The 25,734-nt window shown below is 39.4% G+C and overlaps 1 protein-coding gene across 6 annotated transcripts in view; it reads right to left on the bottom strand.

Moving 5' to 3' along the window:
* Positions 1–25,734, bottom strand: part of pms1 (PMS1 homolog 1, mismatch repair system component) — a 108,188-nt gene that overhangs the window by 18,404 nt on the left and 64,050 nt on the right. For 4 of the 6 annotated variants that reach the window (XM_060827996.1, XM_060828000.1, XM_060827997.1 and 1 more), the window contains exons 8-9: positions 24,221–24,367; positions 19,110–19,975 (exon numbers count right to left, since the gene is read on the bottom strand). In XM_060827996.1, the coding sequence (XP_060683979.1) occupies positions 19,110–19,975; positions 24,221–24,367 (1,013 nt within the window). The remainder of the gene's footprint in view (positions 1–19,109; positions 19,976–24,220; positions 24,368–25,734) is intronic. The other 2 variants (XM_060827999.1, XM_060828001.1) reach the window with 1 other exon arrangement.

The raw sequence follows: 25,734 nt of genomic DNA, 5'->3' as shown, positions 1-25,734 counted from the left end.
GGTATGTCGGGTTCCAAGAGATCAATTGTGTTAGGACATTCTCCAGTTCGAGGTACAGACAGATGTTTCTGTGGCCAGCAGCAAAAAAGCAGAATGGTATGTTGTTTCCCTAGGATCAAGAAAGTCCTATTTCAAACCATCACAACAATTTGTACTGTGGGAGACAAAAGAGTGCTAACTGGTTGGCAGGTTGGTTCTGATTGGTCAAGATGTTGCCAAGGAGAAAACAGGGAACCATTGGCTTCCCAAATTTCCAGGCAATTCAAATTATAGAATACTTGAACATATTCCTTTCATTTACAGATCCTACTTTATGGCATGTGTTGCTTCTAGCAAGAATAAATAATCCATAGGTATGAATTTGACTGATGATCTTAATTTGATTGTTCTTTCAGCTATTAGGATTGTTAAGCAAGTGCTGCCCACTCTATGCATTATATCTAACAGTAGATGTTTTGTTTTGTGTTTTACAAGAGCAGCTAGCAGTATTATTGATGGAAGTACTTTGAAATTTCTCCAGTTCCTGTACAATGGCCATGGGAGATTGGAAGGCTGGCATGGGACACTGCAATGCTGGTTTGCTAAAATAACAGTAGCCTATATCAGTATTACATGGGATTAATGAATCAAGGTAAAAATTCAAAACATTTCTAAATTGGTGATTATTCTCAGAACGTGGACTACATCATCAAAGTTACAGTTTTGTTACCTACACCGAGATGTCAGGACAAATGCTTGCTCCAAAGTTAGATTAAATAAAGTGCAGTATTTTACTTTATCTGAAATCCTTTTTTGAGAGAGTTATTATGGCACACAAAGTCATATGGTCTATTGAATACATGCTCATTCTCTGAAAAGCAATCTAGTTTGTCCCAATCCCCTGCTCAATGACTGTGCAAGTTTATTTCCAAGTATCTATCCACTTACTGTTTGAAATTGTTCACCATCTTCACTTACATCATCTGCATAGGCAATAGGTTCTTGGTCACTATTATTTGGAGGGTAAAAATGTCTTCTTTACCTCCCTGCAACTCTTGCTCTAAATTTTTAACTGTTCCCCTAAGTCATTGCATGAGCTAATGAGAAAAGCTTTTCAATATCCACCTCATCTGAACATATCACATTATGTAAACCTCAATACAATTTCTCCTCAATGACCTTTGTTCAAAGGACAAAAACATTCTCCAACCTAACCTTCGGGCTAAAATTCCTCATTCTTGGAAAAACTATCACCATTCTCTCAAGGACTTTCACAGCCTTCCAAAAATGGGTTAAGTCACTACTTGTGCCCTAACCTGAGCTTTATATAAAGGTTCTGCATATTTTCATTGTTTTTGTATTTAATATCTCTATTTATGAAGCCCAACATCCCATTTACTAATTACACCCTTGACATGTCCCGTGATCTCCAAAGATCAATGCAAATGATCCCTGTGGTCCTCTATCCTGCATACACATTAGAACTATGCCATCAAGTCTACATTATCTTTCCTATCCCTTCTATGAAATTGTATTATTGCGATATCCACCTGCCATCTCTCTGCCCATTTTACTAATCTATGTCATGTTACAGTTAATTGATATCACAGTTGATATCTCCATGTTTGATATTAACAGCAAATTCTGAAATTTGACTTTTAATCAAACATCCAAATCATTTACATATATCAAATAAAAGCAGTGAACCTAGGACTGACCATTTGTAAACACCACTGCCTACCTGCCCCCATCTGAAAACAATAATAATTTCCCTGTTGTTTTCTGTCCTTAAGCCAATTTTCTTGAAAGCTGACTTTGACTCTCCTATTCCATGATTCTCAATGTTAATGATCAATCTTTTTTGAGATACTCTGCAAATACTTTCTTAAAATCCAAGTAAACAACATCCATAAATTCTGAACATCAATTTTCTCTATTATTTCATCAAAAACTTTCAATTAAATTACTCCAGCATGATCTGCCCTATAGCAATCTGTCCTGGCTCTACTTAATTCATTCAAACCTTTCCAATTACCTGTTGATTATTTTTTCTACCTGTCTGTTGTTTTCAAATTCTTATTCACCAACTTAGAAGAGATGTCCTTCCACTCTTTCTTCAATAGGGATTTCACATTTGCACTCGCTAATCCTCTGGCACCTCTCCCTACACACCCAGGGAAAGGTGGAATACAATGGCAAGTCCTGCCATTAATTCTACTCCCAGTTCCTTTAGTAACCCAAGATTCCAAGCACCTGGCCCAGGTGACTTATCTAATCTAAGCCAGCCTGTATATCAATTTCCATCTTATTCATTACCTATACTGTCTCCAATTCTATCAATACTTTGTCAACTTCCCCCTCCTGAGTGAACACTGATATAAAGTCCTGTTAAATATTCTTCTTTGTCCCTAATAGAAGATTCTACACCCAACCCAGCCTTTTAATATCCACTTATTACTTAAATGCTGGTAGAAGATTTTTAGTTCCTTTCTATACTAATTACTATTCTATTCTCATGTTTACTCCTTGCCAGTCTTACTTCCCTCTTAACTTCTTCCCTCAATGTGTTGGCCTGGTTCTCTCTTTTCATCTAAGGAGCTCTGACTTTGGTTTCCTTACTTTTATCTTTTTATGAAATACACCTTTCTGCACTTGAAACATTGCCCCCTTAAAGATCACTCACCATTCAATTGGTTTTCCTGTCAAGCTTTAGTCCCATCTTATACTGGTAGATGTCCTCTCATCCCACTGAAGTTAGTTTCTCTTCCAACTTAGGTTGTTCCTTACATCAATTTAAACATTTTGGTGCAATGATAATTTTTACCTAAGTATTATCTCAAAAACAACTGCTCCATTTGGCAACATGTTTGACTTTGGTTTCCTTATTTTTGTATTAATTGCTGTTCTATTCTCATGTTCACTCCTTTCCAGTCTTACATCCCTCTTAAGTTCCCCTCTCAATGTATTGCATTTGGCCTTGTTCTCTCTTGAAGAATGAATATGACATGCACCATACCCTTTTTGTATTTCATCATATCTTCCATCTCCCTTTTCTACAAAATGGCTTTCCTACAGCATAGTGGAAAAAAAATGGACAAACAATCTGCTTTAAAGAGTAGTGTTTAGATTGTATTTCCACAAAACATATTTTGTGATTTGTGTAACTTTTATCCAAATAACTAAAATTATTTTTCATTACCCAGTGATCAGTTGTGTTCACATTTTATACTTATCCTTTCTCCCAAATTCTTCTTCCATAAAGCAGAAACCATTGTGCCAGGCAGAAAGTCAGATGGAAATGAAAATCAAACAGCGTATGACATTAGGACAACAGCATAAAGACCATCAAACTAAAGGTTTATGATTACAACCAAGTTTTTTTGCATCATCCAATGTAACAGGGATTGTAACATTTGGAAAATATGGCAGGGTGTTATAAGATAATGTGTTGTGTTTTTAATTACAATCAATTACAGCACCCATAATGAATTATTTTGTGTTTGTAAAGAATTCATCACATTTAACCATTTTTAAATAAATCTGCATGGGCTAAGTAAATACATTCCCACATGATGAAAGCCATCTAGTGGAACATAACAGTAGTGCAAACTTTTGACATTCACCATCACATAAACATCGATCTTATCTAGTTCCAATTAATCCAACAATCAGAAATTTATGCATGCGATACTAGCAGATATCCAATACAATGTTTCAAAAACCATGACTGCGTCAAAAAGGGAGTACACTTTTTCTGTACATAGATCAATTATTTTTTGCACAGAAATTCCTCATGATTCCTTAAATTTGTTTTTTAACTATACAGCGCTGAACTACAGCCTTTCTCAATTCATACAAAAATAGTGCTGCAACAGTATTTTTAAATCTGACTCTAGATAGCAACAGAGTCAAGATTAGAATGGTGCTGGAAAAGCACAGCAGGTCAGGCAACATCAGAGGAGCAGGAAAATTGACATTTCGGGCAAAAGCTGCCCGAAACACTGATTTTCCTGCTCCTCGGATGTTGCCTGACCAGCTGTGCTTTTCCAGTACCAATCTAATCTTGACTCTGATCTCCAGCATCTGCAGTCCTCATTTGCGTCTAAACAGCAACACTCTAATACACATTTGCCATTGTACAATATGGATTTGTACATGAGCAGACAAGAGCAAGATCTTCGACCAAGATCTAGATGAAATGGAATTAGAGGACAGTAAATAGTCCATGCTGCAAAAACACGATTTAATCTGCATTTTAAAGTAGTACATATATTCCATCTTTATATTTGACTTAATGTTATTTATAGGTTAATGGCAACGCTTCTGGAAACACTGGTAACAGAGGTACAGATTTAAAGTAAAACACTAAATGTTGTAAATCTTTAGAAAATACAGAAGGAGCTTGACATACTAAGCAGGTCTGGCAGCACCCATAGAGAAAAACAAGTTAATGCTTCGGCCTAATGACAGTCCACCAGAACTAAGAAAATATAGAAATGTAGCAGATTTTAAATAAGATCGGAAGTGTGACAAGTGTAAGAAAATGTATTTAGGTGAAAGGCAGTAGGGATTAAATACTAAAGGGACAATGATGAAAAGCAAAAAGAGATGTTAATGGAATAATAAAGAAACAAAAGATGCATTTCTAAAAAGCATAAATAGGATTAGCAGCTACATAACTAACAGAAATAAATTTGTGTACAGAGGTTACGTACTGCAATTGTTGAACCCACTGTTCAGCCTGGAAAGCTGTAAAGTGCCGAAATGAAAGGCCAACTCTTGTTCTGATCTTATGTTGAGCATTATTAGAACTGTGTAGAAGAGAGTCGAAGTAAAGAAGGCCAAGAATTAAAATGTTAGGCTGTCATATTTATGGACTGAACAGAGGTGCTCTACAAAACATCTCCTAATGTGATTTCCCCAGTGTGTAGGAGACTGTGTTTAGAGCAGTGTACTAAATAGACTAAAGTCCATGTAAATCAATATTTCACTTGGAATGAGTTTTCAAGGCCAAAGAAGAGAAGGAAGTAGAGGTATAACATCTCTTGCTTGAGAGGTTTCTGTGGGATGGCAAGAGGTTGTTGAGGAGTGAGCCAAGGAACAATCCCTTCAAATTGCTAAAAAAGAAGGGGTAGATGTGAACATAATAAGATGATATTTTTAAGCATAAAAATCAAAGCTGAAACCCCAGCACAATACTGAAAGAGACATCATTTTAGAGATCAGATGTTAAGGTGAAACCCAGCTGCCCTCTCAGGTGGACACTGCAGAATTCCTACCTTCTTCTATTGCAGAGCCTTGGGATATATCTGCTTGGCCAAGGTGAGGATTCAGCAACAGTTATTTCACTCAATGTCAAGAGATGCCAATTAATATCTTGTTATGACTCTATCATCAAAATAGTTGTTTTCTTTCTCTTTATTACTGTTTTCAAGAACAAAGGAGATATTCTCTTCAATTTATTTTGATAAAACTCAAAAATGACTTCACTATTCGAACAAATTTATGCTTGAAACATGTAGCAGAACTGGTTATCAATTTAATTACCATGTAGTAATGAACCATACACTCCTTAATCCCAAACAACCACATTCATGAAAGGTACAGACAGAGAGAGGTAGAGGGAGGGAAGAGAGAGAGAGAGAGAGAGACAGCATTGCTTGGTTGTAAGCCTTTCCATAATTAAACAACTCTCAAGTTGATGGTCACAGAAAACAAAAGTTCAAAGGCTGTTGCTAGGCAACCCTCAGTGCTAGGTTCCTTCCAAGATCCAATCTGTCCAGCAAGCATAGACCATTGAATATTGTTTTATTCTATTATCACTCTTTTAAAACCTTTTCTCCCAAAGTAATTTGATCTTTTTTGTAAACAGTAGACAATTCCCAGTTCTTCAGAAGGTTGAGTTCTGAAAATTCACTTTCCAAATTCTTTGCAAACCAGAAATTGTTCAAATCTTCAATATTCTAATTCTCACTGTCTGCAAATATAAACATGTTCTCAGTACTCACTCTTATTAAAGATGGTCAATGGCTCATCAGTTACTTGCCACTTTTAGGCCTAAGCCTCGATATTAGCTAGGCCTTGTTGCAAGCATTATCTATTTTTGATCTTATGAAATAGGAAAGATCACTGATGAAGCACAAGATGTTGGCCGTGTCTACACTGGTGTCCTGAGAAACTCTTGCAGCATTACCCTGCAACCATGATTTGGAGATGCCAGTGTTGGACTGGGGTATACAAAGTTAAAAATCACACAACACCAGGTTATAGTCCAACAGATTTAATTGGAAGTATGAGCTTTTGGAGCGCTGCTCCTTCATCAGATGGTTGTGGAGACGCAGAATTTATAGCAGAAGTTTAGTGTGATATAACTGAAATTATACATTAAAAAATACCTTAATTGTTTGTTAAGTCTCTCATCTGTTAGAAAGACCATGTTAGTTTCACTTCTTTCATATGTAAATCACAAAACCTTTTTAAAAAGTTACATTCTCAGGTTAACTTTAACAATTGGTGTCAGCCCAGATAATGTGTTGAAGGTGTTAGCCCCCTGTGTGCTGTTTTCTGTGTGTTTAGACTCATTCCAATCTAAAAAAATGAGTTAACTGAGTCTTACATGGATTCATACAGTTTTTGAGCAAAGTATAGTGTAACTCTGCAAATACAAATTCACCCCTCAAACGTATATGTATATGTGTGCGCGTGTGTCTGCATCTGGGATGGGGGATTGTGAGTGTCCGTGAGAGGGAGTGTGTATTTGTGTGTGTGTGTGTGTAAAGGGGTCTAAGTCTGTGAGAGGGTGGGTCTGTAGGAGTGTGTGTGCGTGTCTGTGTAGGAGTGTCTGTGTGTGTGCACAGTGCAATGGCAGTCACCCAAGGTCCCGATTGAGGCCCTCCCTATGGGTACCAATCTTAGTTATCAGCCTCTGCTCGGCCACTTTTCGCTGCTGCCTGTCCTGAAGTCCGCCTTGGAGTATGGTAACCTGAAGGTCCAAGGTCGAATATCCTGGACCACTGAAGTGTTCTCCAACTGGGAGGGAACACTCCTGTCTGTTGATGTGCGGTGCCCATTCATCCGCTGCCGTAGCCTCTGCTCGGTTTCACACCGTGCCTCAGGGCATCCTTGCCTGCAGCATATGAGATAGACAACATTGGCTGAGTAGCATGAGTACCTGCCACTGACATGGTGGGAGGTGATTCACGTGTAATGGTGGTATCCATGTCCACCCTCTGACACGTCTTGCAGCTCCAACCGTGACAGGGTTGTATGGAGTTGTCCTGAAAGTTGGGCAGTTTGCTACAAACAATGATCTGTTTGAGATTTGGCGGTTGTTTAAAGACGAGCAGTGGAGGTGGTCTTGGCGAGGTGCTGATCCTCATTGATAATGTGTTGAAGGTTGCGAAGAACATGGCGTGGTATTTCAGCTCCTGCAAAGTACTGGGCAACGAAGGGTATCCTATCGGTTGAAGCACATATCTGTCTCCTGAGGAGGTCATTACAGCTCCTTGTTATGGTAAGTGGGAACTGGCAGTCGATGAGTTGAGCATCATAACCCGTTCTTATAAGGGCATCCCTGAGTACTTCCAGGTGCCCTACAACAGGATTGATTAAGCTTCAACAAATATAAACAACTTCCTTGGAGTTAGAAATGAGTCCACGCTCTGTGAGCTTTCTCCATTATTCTAATGATTTCAATTTACTTGGGCACCTTAGAGCTACACACAATTTGAATGGTGCCTAAATAGATGCTAGTGTGTCTTTAGCAATGTGAATTTCGAAAAGATTTGTAGCGAAGGTTGAGGTAAAGTTTGTAAGTTCGCTTGCTGAACTGAAAGGTTTCTTTTCAGATGTTACATCACCATGCTAGGTAACATCATCAGTGAGCCTCCGGTGAAGTGCTGGTGGTCTGTCCTGTTTTCTCTTTATATGTGTCTTGCACTGTTAAGGGGGGGCGGGGGAGTTATATCATGGCCGATTCTTCTTCTCAAAGGTTGGTAAATGGGGTTCAAATTGAAGTGTTTATTAATGGAGTTTGAATGCCAGGTTTCTAGGAATTCCCGTGAGTGTCTCTGTTAGCTTGTCCTAGGATGGATGTGTTGTCCCAGTTGAAGTGTGTCTTGTATGTCTGTATGTAAGGATACTAGTGATAGTGGGTCATGTCTATTGGTGGCTAGTTGGTGTTCACGTATCCTGGTGGCTAGTTTTCTGCCTGTCTATCCGATGTAGTGTTTGTTACAGTCCTTGCAGGGTATTTTGTAAATGACATTCGTTTTGCTTGTTGTTGATAAGGGATCCTTTAGGTTCATCAGTAGTCTGGTAGTCATCTCCAAGATGTCTTTGATGTATGGTAGTGTGGCTAGAGTTTCTGGGCATGTTGTGTCTACATATTTGGGTTTGTTGTTTAAGAATCGGTGGACTGTGTTTATCGGGTACCTGTTGTTCTTGAATACGCCTTCTAAAATATTTTTCTTCTGCCACTTGTAGTTCCTGGGTGCTGCAGTGTTTTGTGGCCTGTTTAAATAATGTTCTGATGCCGCTCCGTTTGTGAGTGTTCAGATGATTGCTTCTGTAGTTAAGTATCTGGTCTGTGTGTGTTGCTTTCCGGTAGACACCAGTCTGCAGTCCTTCATTAACTGTTTGTTCCACTGTGACATCTATGAAGGGGAGTTTGCTGTTGTTCTCCTCCTTTGTGAAATTTACGCCAGTAACGATGTCGTTGATGAAGTTGAATTAGGTTTCCTCTAATTTGGTCCGTTTTGTGATCACAAAGGTGTCATCCACGTAGCAGACCCAAAGTTTGTGCTGGATTGTGGGGAGGGCTGTTTGTTCAAATCTCTGCATTACTGCTTCTGCTAAGAAGTCCGATATTGGTGATCCCATGGGTGTTCCATTGATTTGTTTGTAGGTCTTGTCATTGAAGGTGAAGTGGGTAGTGAAGCACAGGTCTACTTGCTTGAGAATGTTGTCCTTGCTGATAAAGTTGGCGCTGTCTGGTTTTGGTGTTTTTGGTTCGTCTAGTAGTGCTGTCAGTGTTTCTTTGGCCATGCTAATGTTAATTGATGTGAATTAATTATGTCACAGCTGTTACATCACAGGAGACCATTATTTCATCCTCTTCGATTCTGGTATGTTTGTTGATGGGCAGGAATTCTTGGGTGGAGTGGTGGAGTGACCTGTCTTCTACTAGGCATTTCAGTTTTTGGTGGCGTTTCTTTGCTAGTCGGTATGTCGAGTGAAACTGTGTGTCAGAGGGGGCCCTCCCGGTTTGTATACCTTAGGCAATCTGTAGAAGCGAGGTATGTTGGATCCATCAGGTTTCATTTTTTTGGAGACCTGTCTTGTTAATTTCACCTGATTTATGAAACATCTTCAATGTAGCTGTGATACAATCTTCTAGCTGTGGAGTCGGGTCTGTCGCTACCTGTTGCTTATCTGCGAGCAGTGAGTTTGCCTTTTCAATGTATTGTGTTGGTGTTGGTACAACCATCTGTCTGATGGTCTGCTGGGTCTATGAGTCTGTTGTCCTTCAGAGCTGATTCGAATGCTGCTGAGAAGTCCTTTTTGTCTGCATTTCTGTTGTTGTTCATCCCTCTTACTAGCACAGCTTTTTGTCCATGTCTCTGTAGTCATGGTTCATTCCTCTTCTGAGAAATTCTTTTTCTGTGTCTCTTAGTGATTGGTCCGTTAGGTTCTTAATCCAAGCTTCTGAGTTGTCTGTGTTGTTCTTTTGTGTGAGCTTGTCCAGTTTTAGTGACAGTTTTTTTCTTTTTCTTACTCAGCTGTTGTTTGATGCTGATGGCTTGTTCAAGCATCAAACAACAGCAGACCAAGAAAGAGAGAACAAACTATCCCTACCAGTAAAATTGGACAAGCTCACACAAAAGAACAACACAGATAATTCAGAAGCTTGGATTAAAAACTTATTGGACCGACCACTAACAGACATGAAAAAAAACTGTCCTAGTAAGAGGGATGAACCACAACTACAGAGACGCGGACAAAAAGGACTTCTTAGCAGCATTAGAATCAACCCTGAAAGACAACACACTCACAGAAGAAACTCAGCAATCAGACAGACAGTTACACCAAGATTAAATAGGAAGGAAGGAAGGAAACACCCTCAAACCCAGGAAAGGAAAACCCTAGAAGGACTCAGAAAAGACACAAACATTGTAACCCTTATAGCAGGCAAAGGGCGCATGACTGTCATTCGAAACAGAACACTACATTGAAAAGGCAAACTCACTGCTCGCAGAATCCAACACTTAGCAACAGGTGGCGACAGACCTGACTCCACAGCTAGAAAACCGTATCACAACGGGATTGAAGAAACTTAATAAATTAGGTGAAATTAACAAGACAGGTCTCCAAGAAAAAATGAAACCTGATGGATCCAACACACCTCCAAGAGGGCCAGCATGAGGTCATTGTCCACACTGGAACCAACAACATAAGAAGGGAAAAGGTTGAGATTCTGAAGGGAGATTATAGAAAGTTAGGCAGAAATTTAAAAAGGAGGTCCTCGAGAGTAGTAATATCTGGATTACTCCTGGTGGTCCGAGCTAGTGAGGGCAGGAATAGGAGGATAGAGCAGATGAATGCATGGCTGAGGAGCTGGTGTATGGGAGAAGGATTCACATTTTTGGATAATTGGAATCTCTTTTGGGGTACAAGTGCCCTGTACAAGATGGACGGATTGCATCTAAATTGGAAGGGGACTAATATACCGGCAGGGAAATTTGCTAGAACTGCTTGGGAGGATTTAAACTGCTAAGGTGGGGGGGGTGTGCATGACCTTATTATAGACCCCTAATAGTCAGAGGAAAATTGAGAAACAAACATGTAAGGAGATCTCAGCTATGTGTAAGAGGTGTAAGAGTAATAGGGTGGTTATGGTAGGGGATTTTAACTTTCCAAACACAGACTGGGACTGCCATTGTGTTAAAGGTTTAGATGGAGAGGAATTTGTGAAGTGTGTACAAGACAATTTTCTGATTCAGTATGTGGATGTAACTATGAGAGAAGGTGCAAAACTTGACCTACCCTTGGGAAATAAGACAGGACAAGTGACTGAGGTGTCAGTGGGGGAGCACTTTGGAGCCAGCGATCATTGTTCTATTAGATTTAAAATAATGATGGAAAAGGATAGACCAGATCTAAAAGTTGAAGTTCTAAATTGGAGAAAGGCCAATTTTGACAGCATTAGGCAAGAACTTTCAAAAGCTGATTGGGGGCAGATGTTTGCAGGTAAAGGGACGGCTGGAAATGGGAAGCCTTCAGGAATAAGATAACGAGAATCCAGAGAAAGTATATTCCTGTTAGGGTGAAAGGAAAGGCTGGTAGGTATAGGGAATGCTGGATGACTAAAGAAATTGAGGGTTTGGTTAAGAAAAACAAAGAAGCATATGTAAGGTATAGACAGGATAGATTGAGTGAATCCTTAGAAGAGTATAAAGGAAGTAGGAGTATACTTTAGAGGGAAATCAGGAGGGCAAAAAGGGGATCAGCAAGGCGGCCTTTGTGTGGAGCCGCAGAAAATGGGGGAGATATTAAATGAGTATTTTGCATCAGTATTTACTGTGGAAAAGGATATGGAAGATATAGACTGTAGGGAAATAAATAGTGACATCTTGCAAAATGTCTATGTTACAGAGGAGGAAGTGTTGGATGTCTTGAAACGGGTAAAGATGGATAAGTTCCCAGGACCTGGTCAGGTGTACCCGAGAACTCTGTGGGAAGCTAGAGAAGTGATTCCTGGGCCTTTTGCTGAGATATTTGTATCATCGATAGTCACAGGTCAGGTGCCGGAACTGGAAGTTGGCTAACATGGTGCCACTGTTTAAGAAGGGTGGTAAGGACAAGCCAGGGAACTATAGACCAGTGAGCCTGACCTCGGTGGTGAGCTCGTTGTTGGATGGAATCCTGAAGGACTGGACGTACATGTATTTGGAAAGGCAAGGACTGATAAGGGATAGCAAACATGACTTTGTGCCTAGGAAATCATGTCTAACAAACTTGATTGAGATTTTTGAGGAAATAACAAAGAGGATTGATGAGGACTTCATTAAGACATTTGACAAGGTTCCTGATGGGAGACTGATTAGCAAGGTTAGATCTTATGGAACACAGGGAGAACTAGCCATTTGGATACAGAACTGGCTCAAAGGTAGAAGACAGAGGGTTATTTTTCAGACTGGAGGCCTGTGACCAGTGAAGTGCCACAAGGATCGGTGCTGGGTCCTCTACCTTTTGTCATTTACATGAATGATTTGGATGCGAGCATAAGAGGTACAGTTAGTGAGTTTGCAGATGACACCAAAATTGGATGTGTAGTGGACAGCGAAGAGGGTTACCTCAGATTTGGACCAGATGGGCCAATGGGCTGAGAAGTGGCAGATGGAGTTTAATTCAGATAAATGCGAAGTGCTGCATTTTGGGAAAGCAAATCTTAGCAGGACTTATACACTTAATGGTAAGGTCCTAGGGAGTGTTGCTGAACAAAGAGACCTTGGAGTGCAGGTTCATAACTCCTTGAAAGTGGAGTCACAGGTAGATAGGATAGTGAAAGTGTTTGGTATGCTTTCCTTTATTAGTTAGGGGATTGAGTACAGGAATTGGGAGGTCATGTTGCGGCTGTACAGGACATTGGTTAGGTCACTGTTGGAATATTGTGTGCAATTTTGGTCTCCTTCCTATTGGAAAGATGTTGTGAAACCTGAAAAGGTTCAGAAAAGATTTACAAGGATGTTGCCAGGGTTGGAGGATCTGAGCTATAGGGAGAGGCTGAACAGGCTGGGACTGTTTTCCCTAGAGTGTCAGAGGCTGAGGGGTGACCTTATAGAGGTTTACAAAATTATGAGGGGCATGGATAGGGTAAATGGGCAAAGTAGGGCCTGTTTCCACACTGTAAGTAATCTAATCTAATCTTAGACTTCCCTACTCTCATACTCTAACCACCATAAAATAAGGGCCAACATTCCATTAGCATTCCTGATTACCTGCTGCACCTAGATGCTAGATTAAAGTTGCATGCGCAAGTTATTCCAAGTCCCTTTGTGTTGTTGTCTCCTGCAGTTCTTCTCTAATTAAATAATAGTTCTTTTGTTCTCCCTTCCAAAAAAACTTCACATTTTACCACTTTATGATCCATTTCCCAACATTCTGCCCAATTACTTAACTTATCACCGCATCTGTCTGTAAAATGTATCCCTCTCGTAAGCTGCCTTTCCACCCATTTTTGTGTCATCTGCAAATTTTGTTACCATACCTTTGCTTTCTTCCTTCAACTCGTTAATATATATTTTGAACAATTGCTTGAACCTGTGAAATCCTACGTCACAGGTTGCCAACCTGAAAAAGAACCCACTTGCTGTTTCCTGCTCATTAGTCAATTCTCTATCCATGCCAATGCACTACCTCTAACATCATGGACTCTAATTTTATGACTTAACCTTTTTTGAGGTACTTTGTCGAATGCTTTCTGGAGTCCAAAAATAACTCACCTTCTGGCTGTCGTCCATCTGTCCTGATTGAGACTTCCTCAGAAATTCTTAATAAATTAGTCAGAAATGATCTTCCCTTTTATGGAGCCATGCTGACTCTGCTTCATTAGATTATGATTTTCCAAATACTCTGCCATTACTTCCTTCATAACGGATTTCAACGTTTTTCAAATAATAGAAGCAAATCGGTCTATAGATATGCACTGTTTGCATCAGGGTGCCACACTGATAGTTTTCAAATCCTCCAGTATTTCTTCAGAATCCAATATTTCCATGGCTACGTCTTTTAAAATTCTAGAATCCAAACCATTGAGGTAAGAGGACTTATCCACTTTAGCCCTATTACTTTATCTAATATTACTTCTCTCGTGATAGTAATTAATTTCTTCCCTGTATTTGTTAGTAAAAATGAAATGTTCAAAGTATCTTCCACAGTAAAGACTGATGCAAAACTGTTTACATTCTTTCCCATTTCCTTGTTCCCGATTCATTTTTTAAGCGGGCTATATTCACTTTGAGCCCTCTCTTCCATTTTATAGATTTAAAGAAACTCTTATCATCTCCTTGCTGGTTTGCCCTTGTAGTTTATTACCTATGTTTTTTATTATCTTTTGTCTTTCTTTGCTAGATTCTGAATTTATCCCATTCTTTGTGAATGTCATTGCCTTTTGCCTCCTTATACATTTGTCTTTCAACTCAATACCCTGCTCCTTGGTTAGCCATGGTTAATTTATCCCTCTCTTAGTATCTCTCCTCCTTACTGGGATGCATTTTTGCAGAGTCATGAATTACCTCCTTAAGTGCTGGAATTATAGGGATGAAGGAGTTTGCAGAGGTATGGGACAGCAAGAGCAAGAGGTTTGAAATCAATTTTTTGACAGGATCGTGGTGACAGGGAGTAGGACAAGATACAGGCAGTAGAATTTGGGACAAATTGCAATTTATATCTCGTAAGGGTTGCATTGGCAATGAAGTGAATTTGACGATAAATAGATGCACAAACAGCAATTAGAGAGGGGCAAGTAAACAATGAGTAGCAGATGAGCAGAAGGAAAAAGGGTAAAATATAAAAGTGATGGGGAAGGCCAAAAGAAATTGAAGATACACAGTGTAAGTGAACTACTTTCTCGTTTGAATATTATAATTGAAAATCAAGACATAGGGTAACATATTTCTATTATTGTATATCATATTGTGTGTGCCCATTATAAAATAGCATTTATTCTAACCAACTATGAGCAATACTATTGGTGAGATTTTAATCTTGCATGTAAATATTTATAACTTCCTGAGCTTCACAAGCTGGCTGAGGAGCAGTTCCATTATAAAAGGATGGATGTCTTTTCCTCCAGATAATTTTGGACAGCTACATTGCAAGGTGTAGAATTAAATCATACAGACTGGAAAGGTAACAGGTTTGATGCAGTAGGTAGTATTTAGCAGGTATCAACTGAGCTAGTTAGTTGAGACATTACAGTTAGCTTCAGTACACAGCTGACAAATGTGGTGCAGGAGTAGCAGAAGTGAAAAAAACTGCTACTGATCACTAAAAATGATTCTTGCCAGAAAATGCACATATGGATATCAAGCAAGAATTGATTAATGTTCTTCTATGTTGCCCATTAAAAATATACTGCCAAATGTCACCACCTAAGATTCACATATAAAGAAATTATTGGAGCAAATTAATAGAGGCGACTAGTGTTGACTGATAGATATCTCAAATTGAGACACCGCCTAAGGAGAGGAATAAATAAAACTGAAGAAAGGAGAAGCTGTCACAATATTAATAGAAAAATGGGATGTGTATTGAGATGAGTCACTACATATGAGATGTTATGGCTTGAACCTGCAGTGAATAACAGATAAATTTCAAATATAACAAAGGAGTGCGGATGCTGGAGATCTGAAACAGAAACAGAAATTGTCGGTGAAGCTCAGCAGGGCTGGCAGCATCTACGAGAAGTGGACAGAGCTAATGTTTTGAGTCCAGTGACTCTTCATCAGAATTGAATTGTAATGAATCTCAAAGGTGAGTGATAGAACCAGTGGACTCAGGTGCGACAGAGGATGTCAAAAATAACTTCCAATTAGTTTGAGGAAACCCAGGATTTCACCAAAACTGGCTACAAATATTACTCATGTAACCTTTAAGTTCCTGATCATTATATAGTTGCAATTTTGAATCAGATAAAACAGCAAATGTTATTTGAGGACAACTCTAAGTTGACAGTGCTCAGTTAGTTAAACATAAGAATTCAATGTCCCCAAATCCCAATTCCTTTCAGTATTGCTCTGATAGCCAGCACACTCAAAATATTCCAAACAGGTGTGCACAAGGCAGTCCTCTTAAATTACCACACATGAAGCCAAACCAAAAAATGGTGTGGGGTGGGGGTGGGGGTGGAGCACTTCAACAAATCACCTATGCATTAAAAAAAATAGATTGGGCATTATTTCCTCCGCCTTAAAACGTAATTCCAATCCTGTCCAAGACATTGATTATTTTCCACACTGAAAATCACTTTTTTAGTAGAATGGGGATGGGACAAGAAAGAGAAGTTTCAGAACATGAAAAATATAAAATTAGCAAGGATAAACAAATTTGAAATTTATTGCTGTACAATTTTTCAGTTTTGGTACAGCATATCACTAGACCTTAACAGGCAGGTTTCTGCCTTATATATTCTGCTTCTGAAGGAGGGTCACTGAACCCTAAACATTAATTTTGCATTCTCTCCTCAGATGCTGCCAGACCTGCTGAGATTTTTCAGCAATTTCTGTTTTTGTTTCTGATTTCTAGCATCTGCATTTTTTTTGTTCTGCCTTCAATATGTTTGGCAGCCTATATGCTTGGTACTATTCTATGGGTTCAGAAGGTCAGTAATCCTCTAGTGCAGTGCCTGAGTGACCATTCCTCACAAATCTTGGTAAACTTTCCAGTGTGGTGGCTGAACAGCCACATTCGCATTTGTCATGGACTGTCCACCCACGTTCGAGCAAGGAAGTAATGGAACAAAAATGAAGAGTGATAACTTTTGCTAACTGGTCTATCATGCAAGCACAAAAACTCCAACTGTATTGCTCAAAGTGCTGCAGCAGCCAATGTTAGGAAACATTGCATTAAATCTGGAATGTTTTTGATCTCCACATTCAACAGCATATTTATGCAGCAAGAAACCAGGGAATTTAGATTTCAGGGTTTTAAAAACTAAATGCTGCATGATTGTTTGTCAGTTTATTCTTATACTCTATGTAATCAATTTATAACTTCTATTTGTTCCACTTAATATTTACTTTTCCTTAGCTTAATACATTTCTTATAAGCATAATTTTCGCAACTTCCTGTGGAGGTAGTACAGTGACAGGAGCAAAAAAAAATTTCCTTATGTTTAAGTCTGATGAATTTTTAGCCTGATTCAAAGTAGCCAAAAAGTTGTGCTACTGAAAACATCTCATTATAGAGTCATAGAGATATACACCACGGAAACAGACCCTTCGGTCCAACTCGTCCATGCCGACCAGATATCCTAACCTGGCCCATATCCCCCAAACCCTTCCTATTCATATACCCATCCAGATGCCTTTTAAATGCTGTGATTGTACTAGCCTCCACCACGTCCTCTGGCAGCTCATTCCATACACGTACCATCCTCTGCATGAAAAGGTTGCCCCTTAGGTCTCTTTTATATCTTTCCCCTCTCACATTAAACATATGCCCTCTAATTCTGGACTCCCCCACCCCAAGGAAAAAAAACTTTGTCTATTTATCATATCCATAGCCCTCACGATTTTGTGAACCTCTATAAGGTCACCCCCTCAGCCTCCAAAGCTTCAGGGAAAACAGCCCTAGCCTATACAACCCCTCCCTATAGTTCAAATCCTCCAACCCTGGCAACATCCTTGTAAATCTTTTCTGAACCCTTTCAAGTTTCACAACATCTTTCCGAAAGCAAGGAGACCAGAATCCTACGCAATATTCCAACAGTGGCCTAACCAATGTCCTCTACAGGCGCAACATGACCTCCCAACTCCTGTACTCAACACCCTAACTAATAAAGGAAAGCATACCAAGTGCCTTCATTACTATCCCATCTACCTGCGACTCCACTTTCAAGGAGCTGTGAACCTGCACTCCAAGGTCTCTTTGTTCAGCAACACTCCCTAGGACCTTACTGTTAAGTGTATAAGTCCTGCTAAGATTTGCTTTCCCAAAATGCAGCACCTCACATTTATCTAAATTAAATTCCATCTGCCACTTCTCAGCCCATTGGCCCATCTGATCAAGATTGTGTTGTAATCTGAGGTAACCCTCTTCGCTGTCCACTACACCTCCAATTTTGGTGAAATCGGCAAACTTACTAACTTATTAACCTCTGATGCTCACATCCAAATCATTTATATAAATGACAAAAAGTAGAGGACCCAGCACCGATCCTTATGGCATTCTACTGGTCACAGACGTCCAGTCTGAAAAATAACCCTCTACCTATCTTTGAGCCAGTTCTGTATCCAAATGGCTAGTTCTCCCCGTATTCCATGAGATCTAACCTTGCTAACCAGTTTCCCATGGGGAACCTTGTTGAATGCCTTACTGAAGCCCATACAGATCACATCTAACATTCTGCCCTCATCAATCCTCTTTGTTACTTCTTCAAAAAACTCAATCAAGTTTGTCAGACATGATTTCCCATGCACAAAGCCATGTTAACTATCCCTAATCAGTCCTTGCCTTTCTAAATACATGTACATCCTGTCCCTCAGGATTCCCTCCAACAACTTACCTACCACCGACATCAGGCTCACTAGTCTATAGTTCCCTGGCTTGTCTTTACCTCCTTTCTTAAAGAGTAGCACCACGTTAGCCAAACTCCAGTCTTCTGGCATCTCATCTGTGACTATCAATGATACAAATATCTCAGTAAAAGGCCCAGCAATCACTTCTCTAGCTTCCCACAGAGTTCTAGGGTACACCTGTTTAGGTGCTGGGGATTTATCCACTTTTATGCTTTTCAAGACATCCAGCACTTTCTCCTCTGTAATATGGACATTTTTCAAGATGTCACCATTTATTTCTCTACATTCTATATTTTCTATTTTCTTTTCCACAGTAAATACTGATGCAAAATACTCATTTTGTATCTCCCCCATCTCCTGCGGCTCCACACAAAGACTGTCTTGCTGATCTTTGAGGGGCCCTATTCTCTCCGTAGTTATACTCAATCACTTAAATACTAGGCCACTCAATATAACAAGCAACAAAATTTGATTTCACATAACAACTGCTGTAAAATCAACATTTCTCAAAAAAATTGAAGAGATCATAAATTTCAATTTAAAAATGTACTCAAAAGTATGTCATTCATGGAAAAAGTATAAACACTTTTTGTTATGAAAAAATATTCATGAAGGAAATCCAAGAATGGAAATTAAGTTTTGGAGAAAAATTAATTGCAGAAGCACATAATATATTTTAACAATACAGCCTGCCTGCATGGCGTCTCTAACATGCCAAAAATAATTTTCCACTTTATATTTCAAGTAATGGGATTTACACTGCATCCAATGAGTCACAGAGAATGGAAACTAGTAGGGTATGAACTCAAAAGATTTAATTTGGAAACTTACTTTTTTTTCTCATCCTCATTCAGGTTTTTCCACATCTCTTCAAGTTTCATGCTGACATCTTGCAGATTAGCCCTTGGGTTCTCTGCCAACAGTTTGGGTCGAATTTCTTGCATGAAAAGGGTAGAGGCTGACCGACATTTTTTGACAGTGCGATTGCTGATCAGGTCATATATAGTGATCTGTCCAATCTTCTCCTTTACTACATTAGGAGACTTTTTATTTGGGTCATTGGTTGGGCTACTGTTAGTTGAGTTTTGCTGTTTGGTTTCATTACAATTTATTTGCATTTGGTCTGAAGAGTCTTTGGGCACAAACAATTTTACAGGCTCAAACATCTGTTCTACAGAATCCTTCATCCCATGTCCCATACTCCAGTTATCAGCAGTTAGTTCAGCACAGTCTTCTGCAACTGAGATCTGTTCATTTAACGCCACAGGGGGCAGGGTTGGATCATTATCTATTTCTGGATGTACTGCATTATTTATGTGAGAATGATTCTTTAAAACAATATCATCATCATCCCGTGAAAGCATCACATCAAATTCTGAGTCAGAAATTGATGATCTATCCTCAGACGGAAGAGGTGTTTCTTGGAAATGAGTCTGAGCAATGCTGTTGTCAAAATTCTCATTTATATCATCAGCTGCAGGAGAAATGTCATTGGAAAACGAGGTTTTGTTGGAACAAGTGTACATTGTGTCTGAAATTTGAGATATCTCTGGTGTTAGACCACAGTGATTTGTCTCACCATTGTGAACATGTCCAGTTTCTTTCAAACATTCAGAGGATGATTCATCAGTTCCATTTCCAGCAAGTTGACCATAAACAGAAATCAATACCTTCTCAATGGCAAGCAAGATGGCCTCCTGTTGACAGAAGATTTAAAACAAAACATTTTATGCAGAGCACCAATTTTATTATTTCTTCAAGAAGTGTTCCAATATATTAATACAAATTATGCTCTGGATAGTGTCAGAAAACCAAAACAAAGTCAACATAAACATCTTTTATTTGAACTCCAGGCCACTTTTGAGTTACAATTCAAAACTCACTTGGTGCAGCCAAAAACAGACCTAGAATATTTTAAGTCACACTCTTCAGTATAATCTCATGGGTGGATTTTCCTCTGATCTGGCTGACTTAATGAAAATCCCACTTATGTACAGGCTAAAATTTCTAACAGGCTAATCAAAAGTATATTTAAATTGGAAATGAATCTCAAAGTTAAATTGCATTCCCTTGTCACTACTTTGTCTTGCAACGTGGTAGAAGAAATGATCAAAATTAGAAAGAAGTAGCTGTTAAAAAATTCTTAAAAGCCTTTCTGTCAATGATTCTGGAAGGGGTGAGGAACAGTTACCGAGAATCATCAGGGCATGTTCTTCACCAGCATTGAAATAGGTCGGATATGGAAGATATAGACTGTAGGGAAATAGATGGTGACATCTTGCAAATGTCCAGATTACAGAGGAGGAAGTGCTGGATGTCTTGAAACGGTTAAAGGTGGATAAATCCCCAGGACCTGATCAGGTGTACCCGAGAACTCTGTGGGAAGCTAGAGAAGTGATTGCTGGGCCACCTTGCTGAGATATTTGTATCATCGATAGTCACAGATGAGGGTGCCGGAAGACTGGCGGTTGGCAAACGTGTGCCACTGTTTAAGGGTGGTAAAGACAAGCCAGGGAATTATAGATTGGTGTGCCTGACCTCGGTGGTGGGCAAGTTGTTGGAGTGAATCCTGAGGGACAGGATGTACATGTATTTGGAAAGGCAAGGACTGATTAGGGGTAGTCAATGTGGCTTTGTGCGTGGAAAATCATGTCTCACAAACTTGGCTGAATTTTTTTGGAGAAGTAACAAAGAAAACTGATGAGGGCAGAGCAGTAGATGCAATGTATATTGGCTTTAATAAGGCGTTCGACAAGGTTCCCCGTGGGAGACTGATTAGCAATGTTAGATCTCATGGAATACTGGGAGAACTAGCTATTTGGATACAGAACTTGCTCAAAGGTAGAAGACAGAGGGTGGTGGTGGAGGGTTGTTTTTCAGACTGGAGGCCTGTGACCACAAGGATCGGTGCTGGGCCCTCTACTTTTTGTCATTTACATAAATGATTTGGATGCGAGCATAAGAGGTACAGTTAGTAAGTTTGCAGATGACACCAAAATTGGAGGTGTAGTGGACAGCGAAGAGGGTTACCTCAGATTACAACAGGATCTGGACCAGATGGGCCAATGGGCTGAGAAGTGGCAGATGGAGTTTAATTCAGATAAATGCGAGGTGCTGCACTTGGGAAAGCAAATCTTAGTAGGACTTATACACTTAATGGTAAGGTCCTAGGGAGTGTTGCTGAACAAAGAGACCTTGGAGTGCAGGTTCATAGCTCCTTGAAAGTGGAGTCGCTGGTAGACAGAATAGTGAAGAATGCGTTTGGTATGCTTTCCTTTATTGGTCAGAGTATTGAGTACAGGAGTTGGGAGGTCATGTTGTGACTGTACAGGACATTGGTTAGGCCACTGTTGGAATATTGCGTGCAATTCTGGTCTCCTTCCTATTGGAGATTTTGTGAAACTTGAAAGATTCAGAAAAGATTTACAAGGATGTTGCCAGGGTTGAAGGATCTGAGCTACACGGAGAGGCTGAACAGACTGGGGCTGTTTTCCCTGGAGTGTCAGAGGCTGAGAGGTGACCTTATAGAGGTTTATAAAATTATGAGGGGCATGGATAGGATAAATAGACAAAGTCTTTTCCCTGGGGTCAGGGAGTCCAGAACTAGAGGGCATAGGTTTAGGGTGAGAGGGGAAAGATATAAAAGAGACCTAAGGGGCAACGTTTTCACACAGAAGGTGGTAAGTGTATGGAATGAGCTGCCAGAGGATGTGGTGGAGGCTGGTACAATTGCAATATTTAAGAGGCATTTGGATGGGTATATGAATAGGAAGGGTTTGGAGGGATATGGGCCAGGTGTGGTAGGTGGGACTAGACTGGGTTGGGATATCAGGTTGGCATGGATGGGTTGGAAGGGTCTGTTTCCATGCTGTACATCTCTATGACTCTATAATGTTTGGAGCATCATCTGTGACCTGAATTCAATGTAAGAAGTTCTTCAACCATTTCCCCTGGAATTACACGTATGAGCGGTGCTCTCCATTTTCTCTTAATCTTTCTTTGGAGAATACATGGCAGCAGCTCCAACACCCTCTCCAATCAGTCAACAATGTCCTTTTTCACTTTCTATACTCAGTATAAGAGTACAACAGATCGTCTTGAACTTTGCAGAATCAGCAATTTTCTTAAGTCCCTTCTTGACACTTGTATGCTTTTCAGTATCAACTGCACGTTACATTTTTCTTCTTGCCCCACTTAGCATGTGCATTTACGAGCACAAATACAACACACAAATGCATTCCTTTTCTCACTATCCCTCATTCTCCCTCTCTGCAGAACCAAGACCTGAAGATGAAATAGCTAATTTTGTAATTCTGAATGAGCTAGAAGAGTAAAGCAAATGTGCTTATGGCCTTTCTAGGTTTGTTTCCATTGAGCATTTTGAGGTTAAGGAGTTCACTGAACTGTTTCTGAATTATGTATATCCCTTCATTAAGCACTGGAAGGTCAGATCCACTACGTTAAATCATTTGAGATGCCTGTCTTGTGCAACTGTCCAAGCTCTCAATTGTGTTATCCTTATTTCTATTATGTTGTTTGGGTTAGAGAGTAAGGTAGAAGGGTGAACTTGTGATGATACACCAAAACTGATGCACAGGAGCAGATGGCAAGCGACAGGTTCATGAGGGGACAAGGTCCTTGCTCAGCTCTATTGGGGAGAGTGGAGATGTGGAAATTAGCCAACAATAAGGTACAATCTTTTTTGCTTCTTATAAGCAGTTGCACAAGTTATTGGAAGTCTTGTCAATAATTTTAACTACCGTGGCTTAAAGTATGGAATCTGCTTACAGCCCATGTCCAATCACCTGGCATCAGCAATTTGAAGTTGAATTGAAAGAGAGTAGGGAGACCTCTTCAGATTTTGAAAGCCAGCTCTTAAAAGTCAGTGTGCACACATATTTGTTGGAAATTTGGGTGACTCTGAGGTAGTGGATTCAAACTTACATTTCACCCTGAATAGAGCATCCGCTTCATACAGAATTAGTACGAAGCAACCAAATTAGTCCTCCTCAGACCAGTGGAAATATCCAAACAGGTCGGAGCATTTTTTTGTTAAAAGAGAAGCAAGGTTAAAAGGTCCAGTATCTGGATTCTATCGTGCTCGCTTCCCTCCTGACTACCTCACCCCTCCATTTCTGGACTGACCTTGTCTCACATCTGAGCTGACCAGTTTTGTTCCTCTTTCAACTAGTATGCTTCCTTTGGGCTGAAACTGACAGTTGGCAGCAATATACAAATAAGGCAAAATAATAAACAACTGCAATTTTCCACAGTTCTGCCACTAGACTCAAATTAGGTTATAATTCATCCTCTGATCAGCACTTAAAAACTTAAAGATCTCAATAAAACGTTATACACAATTGAGTCAATTGCAAATTTTAAAGCTACATGTGTTGTGCTTAGTATTGTTCTGGAGTTGTCATTTTTGGGCCAATAAATACGATAGTACTTAACTTAATGAAACCTTTCCCTTGTCAAAAAATCCAGAACCAAAGGGTATTATCAGAGAACAAGACAATTCATCAGAGGGCAAGGTTGTTGCCTAGCTCTGCTGGGGAGAACAGAGATGTGGAATTTGGCCCAGCCACATTCTCGCTCAGAGAGTAATAAATCTGTGGAATTCTTTGATGCAGAGGGTTTTTGAGGCTGGGTTGTTAAGTTTATTTAAGGCTGAGATAGATATATCTTTAATCAGTAAAGGAATCCAGGGTGTGAAAAGGCAGGAAAGTAGAGTTGAGAATGATCAAATGATCTATGATCTCACTGAATGGTGGAGCAGACTTGATAGGCTGAGAGATTCAGTTACACTTTTATGCCTTTTGGTCTTAAGGAAACTTAATTAAAGTTATTTTATAAGGGGTTCCATTTCAATGTCAAATGGTCTTCAAACCTAATCTGTTAATGATAACAATAAAAAGATATTTTCAAGTGCATCCCCTCACCTTGTTGTGAAACATTACTTGAGTTTTATCTGGTTTTAAATTAACATCGACAACTGAGGCCGGAACAGAGATATTCAAGAAGAAAATTGGATAACGCATATGTGCAGAATCCTTCTGGGATTGAGAGCTGTAGTACTGCCGAACCAACTGCAAAATTCAACCAAAAAATAAGTTAATCTATCTGTACAGGACATCCCAAGCAATATCTTCTGAGGATATTAGAACAAATGTTTTGTTCAGAAAAACACATTGAACATCCTTGTGAAGTAACTTTGTATCAATTCCAATTCAGTGACTTTTTGCTTATGCTAGCCGACCTAAAGATCTAGTGAAGAACTAGTTAAAGTCTTGTCTTTTCAACGTGCTACGATAAAATATTTCAACAAATGAACCAAAGCTAGATGTCAAAACACAGTCTAAATATTGCATCCCATCCATAAATGAAGATATAAAATGTATGGAATAATTATAATAATATCAATTCACAAAGATAAGAATGTTGGATGTATAGATTTAAAGAACCAGACTTCTCATCTTTAAAATAAACTACAGTCTGTTTATTGAAAAGTTGCAGATTATGATGTCAAATGTTAAAATCACTGCAGAATAGATATCAAAAATACTAAAGATGCTGCTTTCAGAATAATATATTGCAGAAGACTCTGTTGCAATTTAGTATCTTTTTAAAAACAAAGAATCCAAAAATGAATTAGATAATTCAGACTTAACCAGGTATTAGCCACCCTGTTAGGTTTTTCAGGACAATGAAGCAGAAGCATTGAAAAGAACATCAGTGCTGGCAAGCAAGTTCCATCCTATTATCCAGTTAGTTTATCCTAACATGTAGTTTACTACATTAACAAATTATATAAATAAACTTTAGAGACGTAAAAACTTCTAATTAAACTCTACTACAGCCAAATTGAAATTGCACATACGTTGCAAAAATAGAGTGAACTCACATCTCATGGAATCATAGAATTCCTACAGAATCCATTCGGCTCAACAAGTCCACATCAACTCTCCTAAAAGTATCCCACCCACACCAATTCCCTTGCCCCTATTCCTTTTACAATTCCTCTGACTAATGCATCTAACCTACACATCCCTGAATACTATGGGCAATTTAGCATAGCCAATTCACTTAACCTGCACACTGTGGAAGGAAATCAGAGCACCCAGAGGAAACCCATGCACACACAGGGAGAATGTGCAACACCACACAGTTGCCCGAGGATGGAATAAAACCTGGGTCCCTGGCGCTGAGGCAGTACTGCGAACCACTGAGCCACCATACCGCTTAGATAACATCTGAGTTATTATTTGCAAAATCAGACATATTTCAACTGCAGTAGCTTTCAGGGATAAGTTGAGAAATCACAGTATATTAATTTAAAAATTGACAGGACAATGAAGCAGAAGCATTGAAACTCAAAAATGTACACATAGTAAGTTGTGTTTTTGTGTCCAAGTATAAAACACAACCAATTTAGTCAATTAGAATCAATAATAAA

This window comes from Hemiscyllium ocellatum, chromosome 7 (assembly GCF_020745735.1).
Source record: "Hemiscyllium ocellatum isolate sHemOce1 chromosome 7, sHemOce1.pat.X.cur, whole genome shotgun sequence".
Classification (NCBI taxonomy): domain Eukaryota; kingdom Metazoa; phylum Chordata; class Chondrichthyes; order Orectolobiformes; family Hemiscylliidae; genus Hemiscyllium; species Hemiscyllium ocellatum.
The sequence above is the reverse complement of the archived record's forward strand: the minus strand, read 5'-3'. Positions and strand labels throughout refer to the sequence as shown.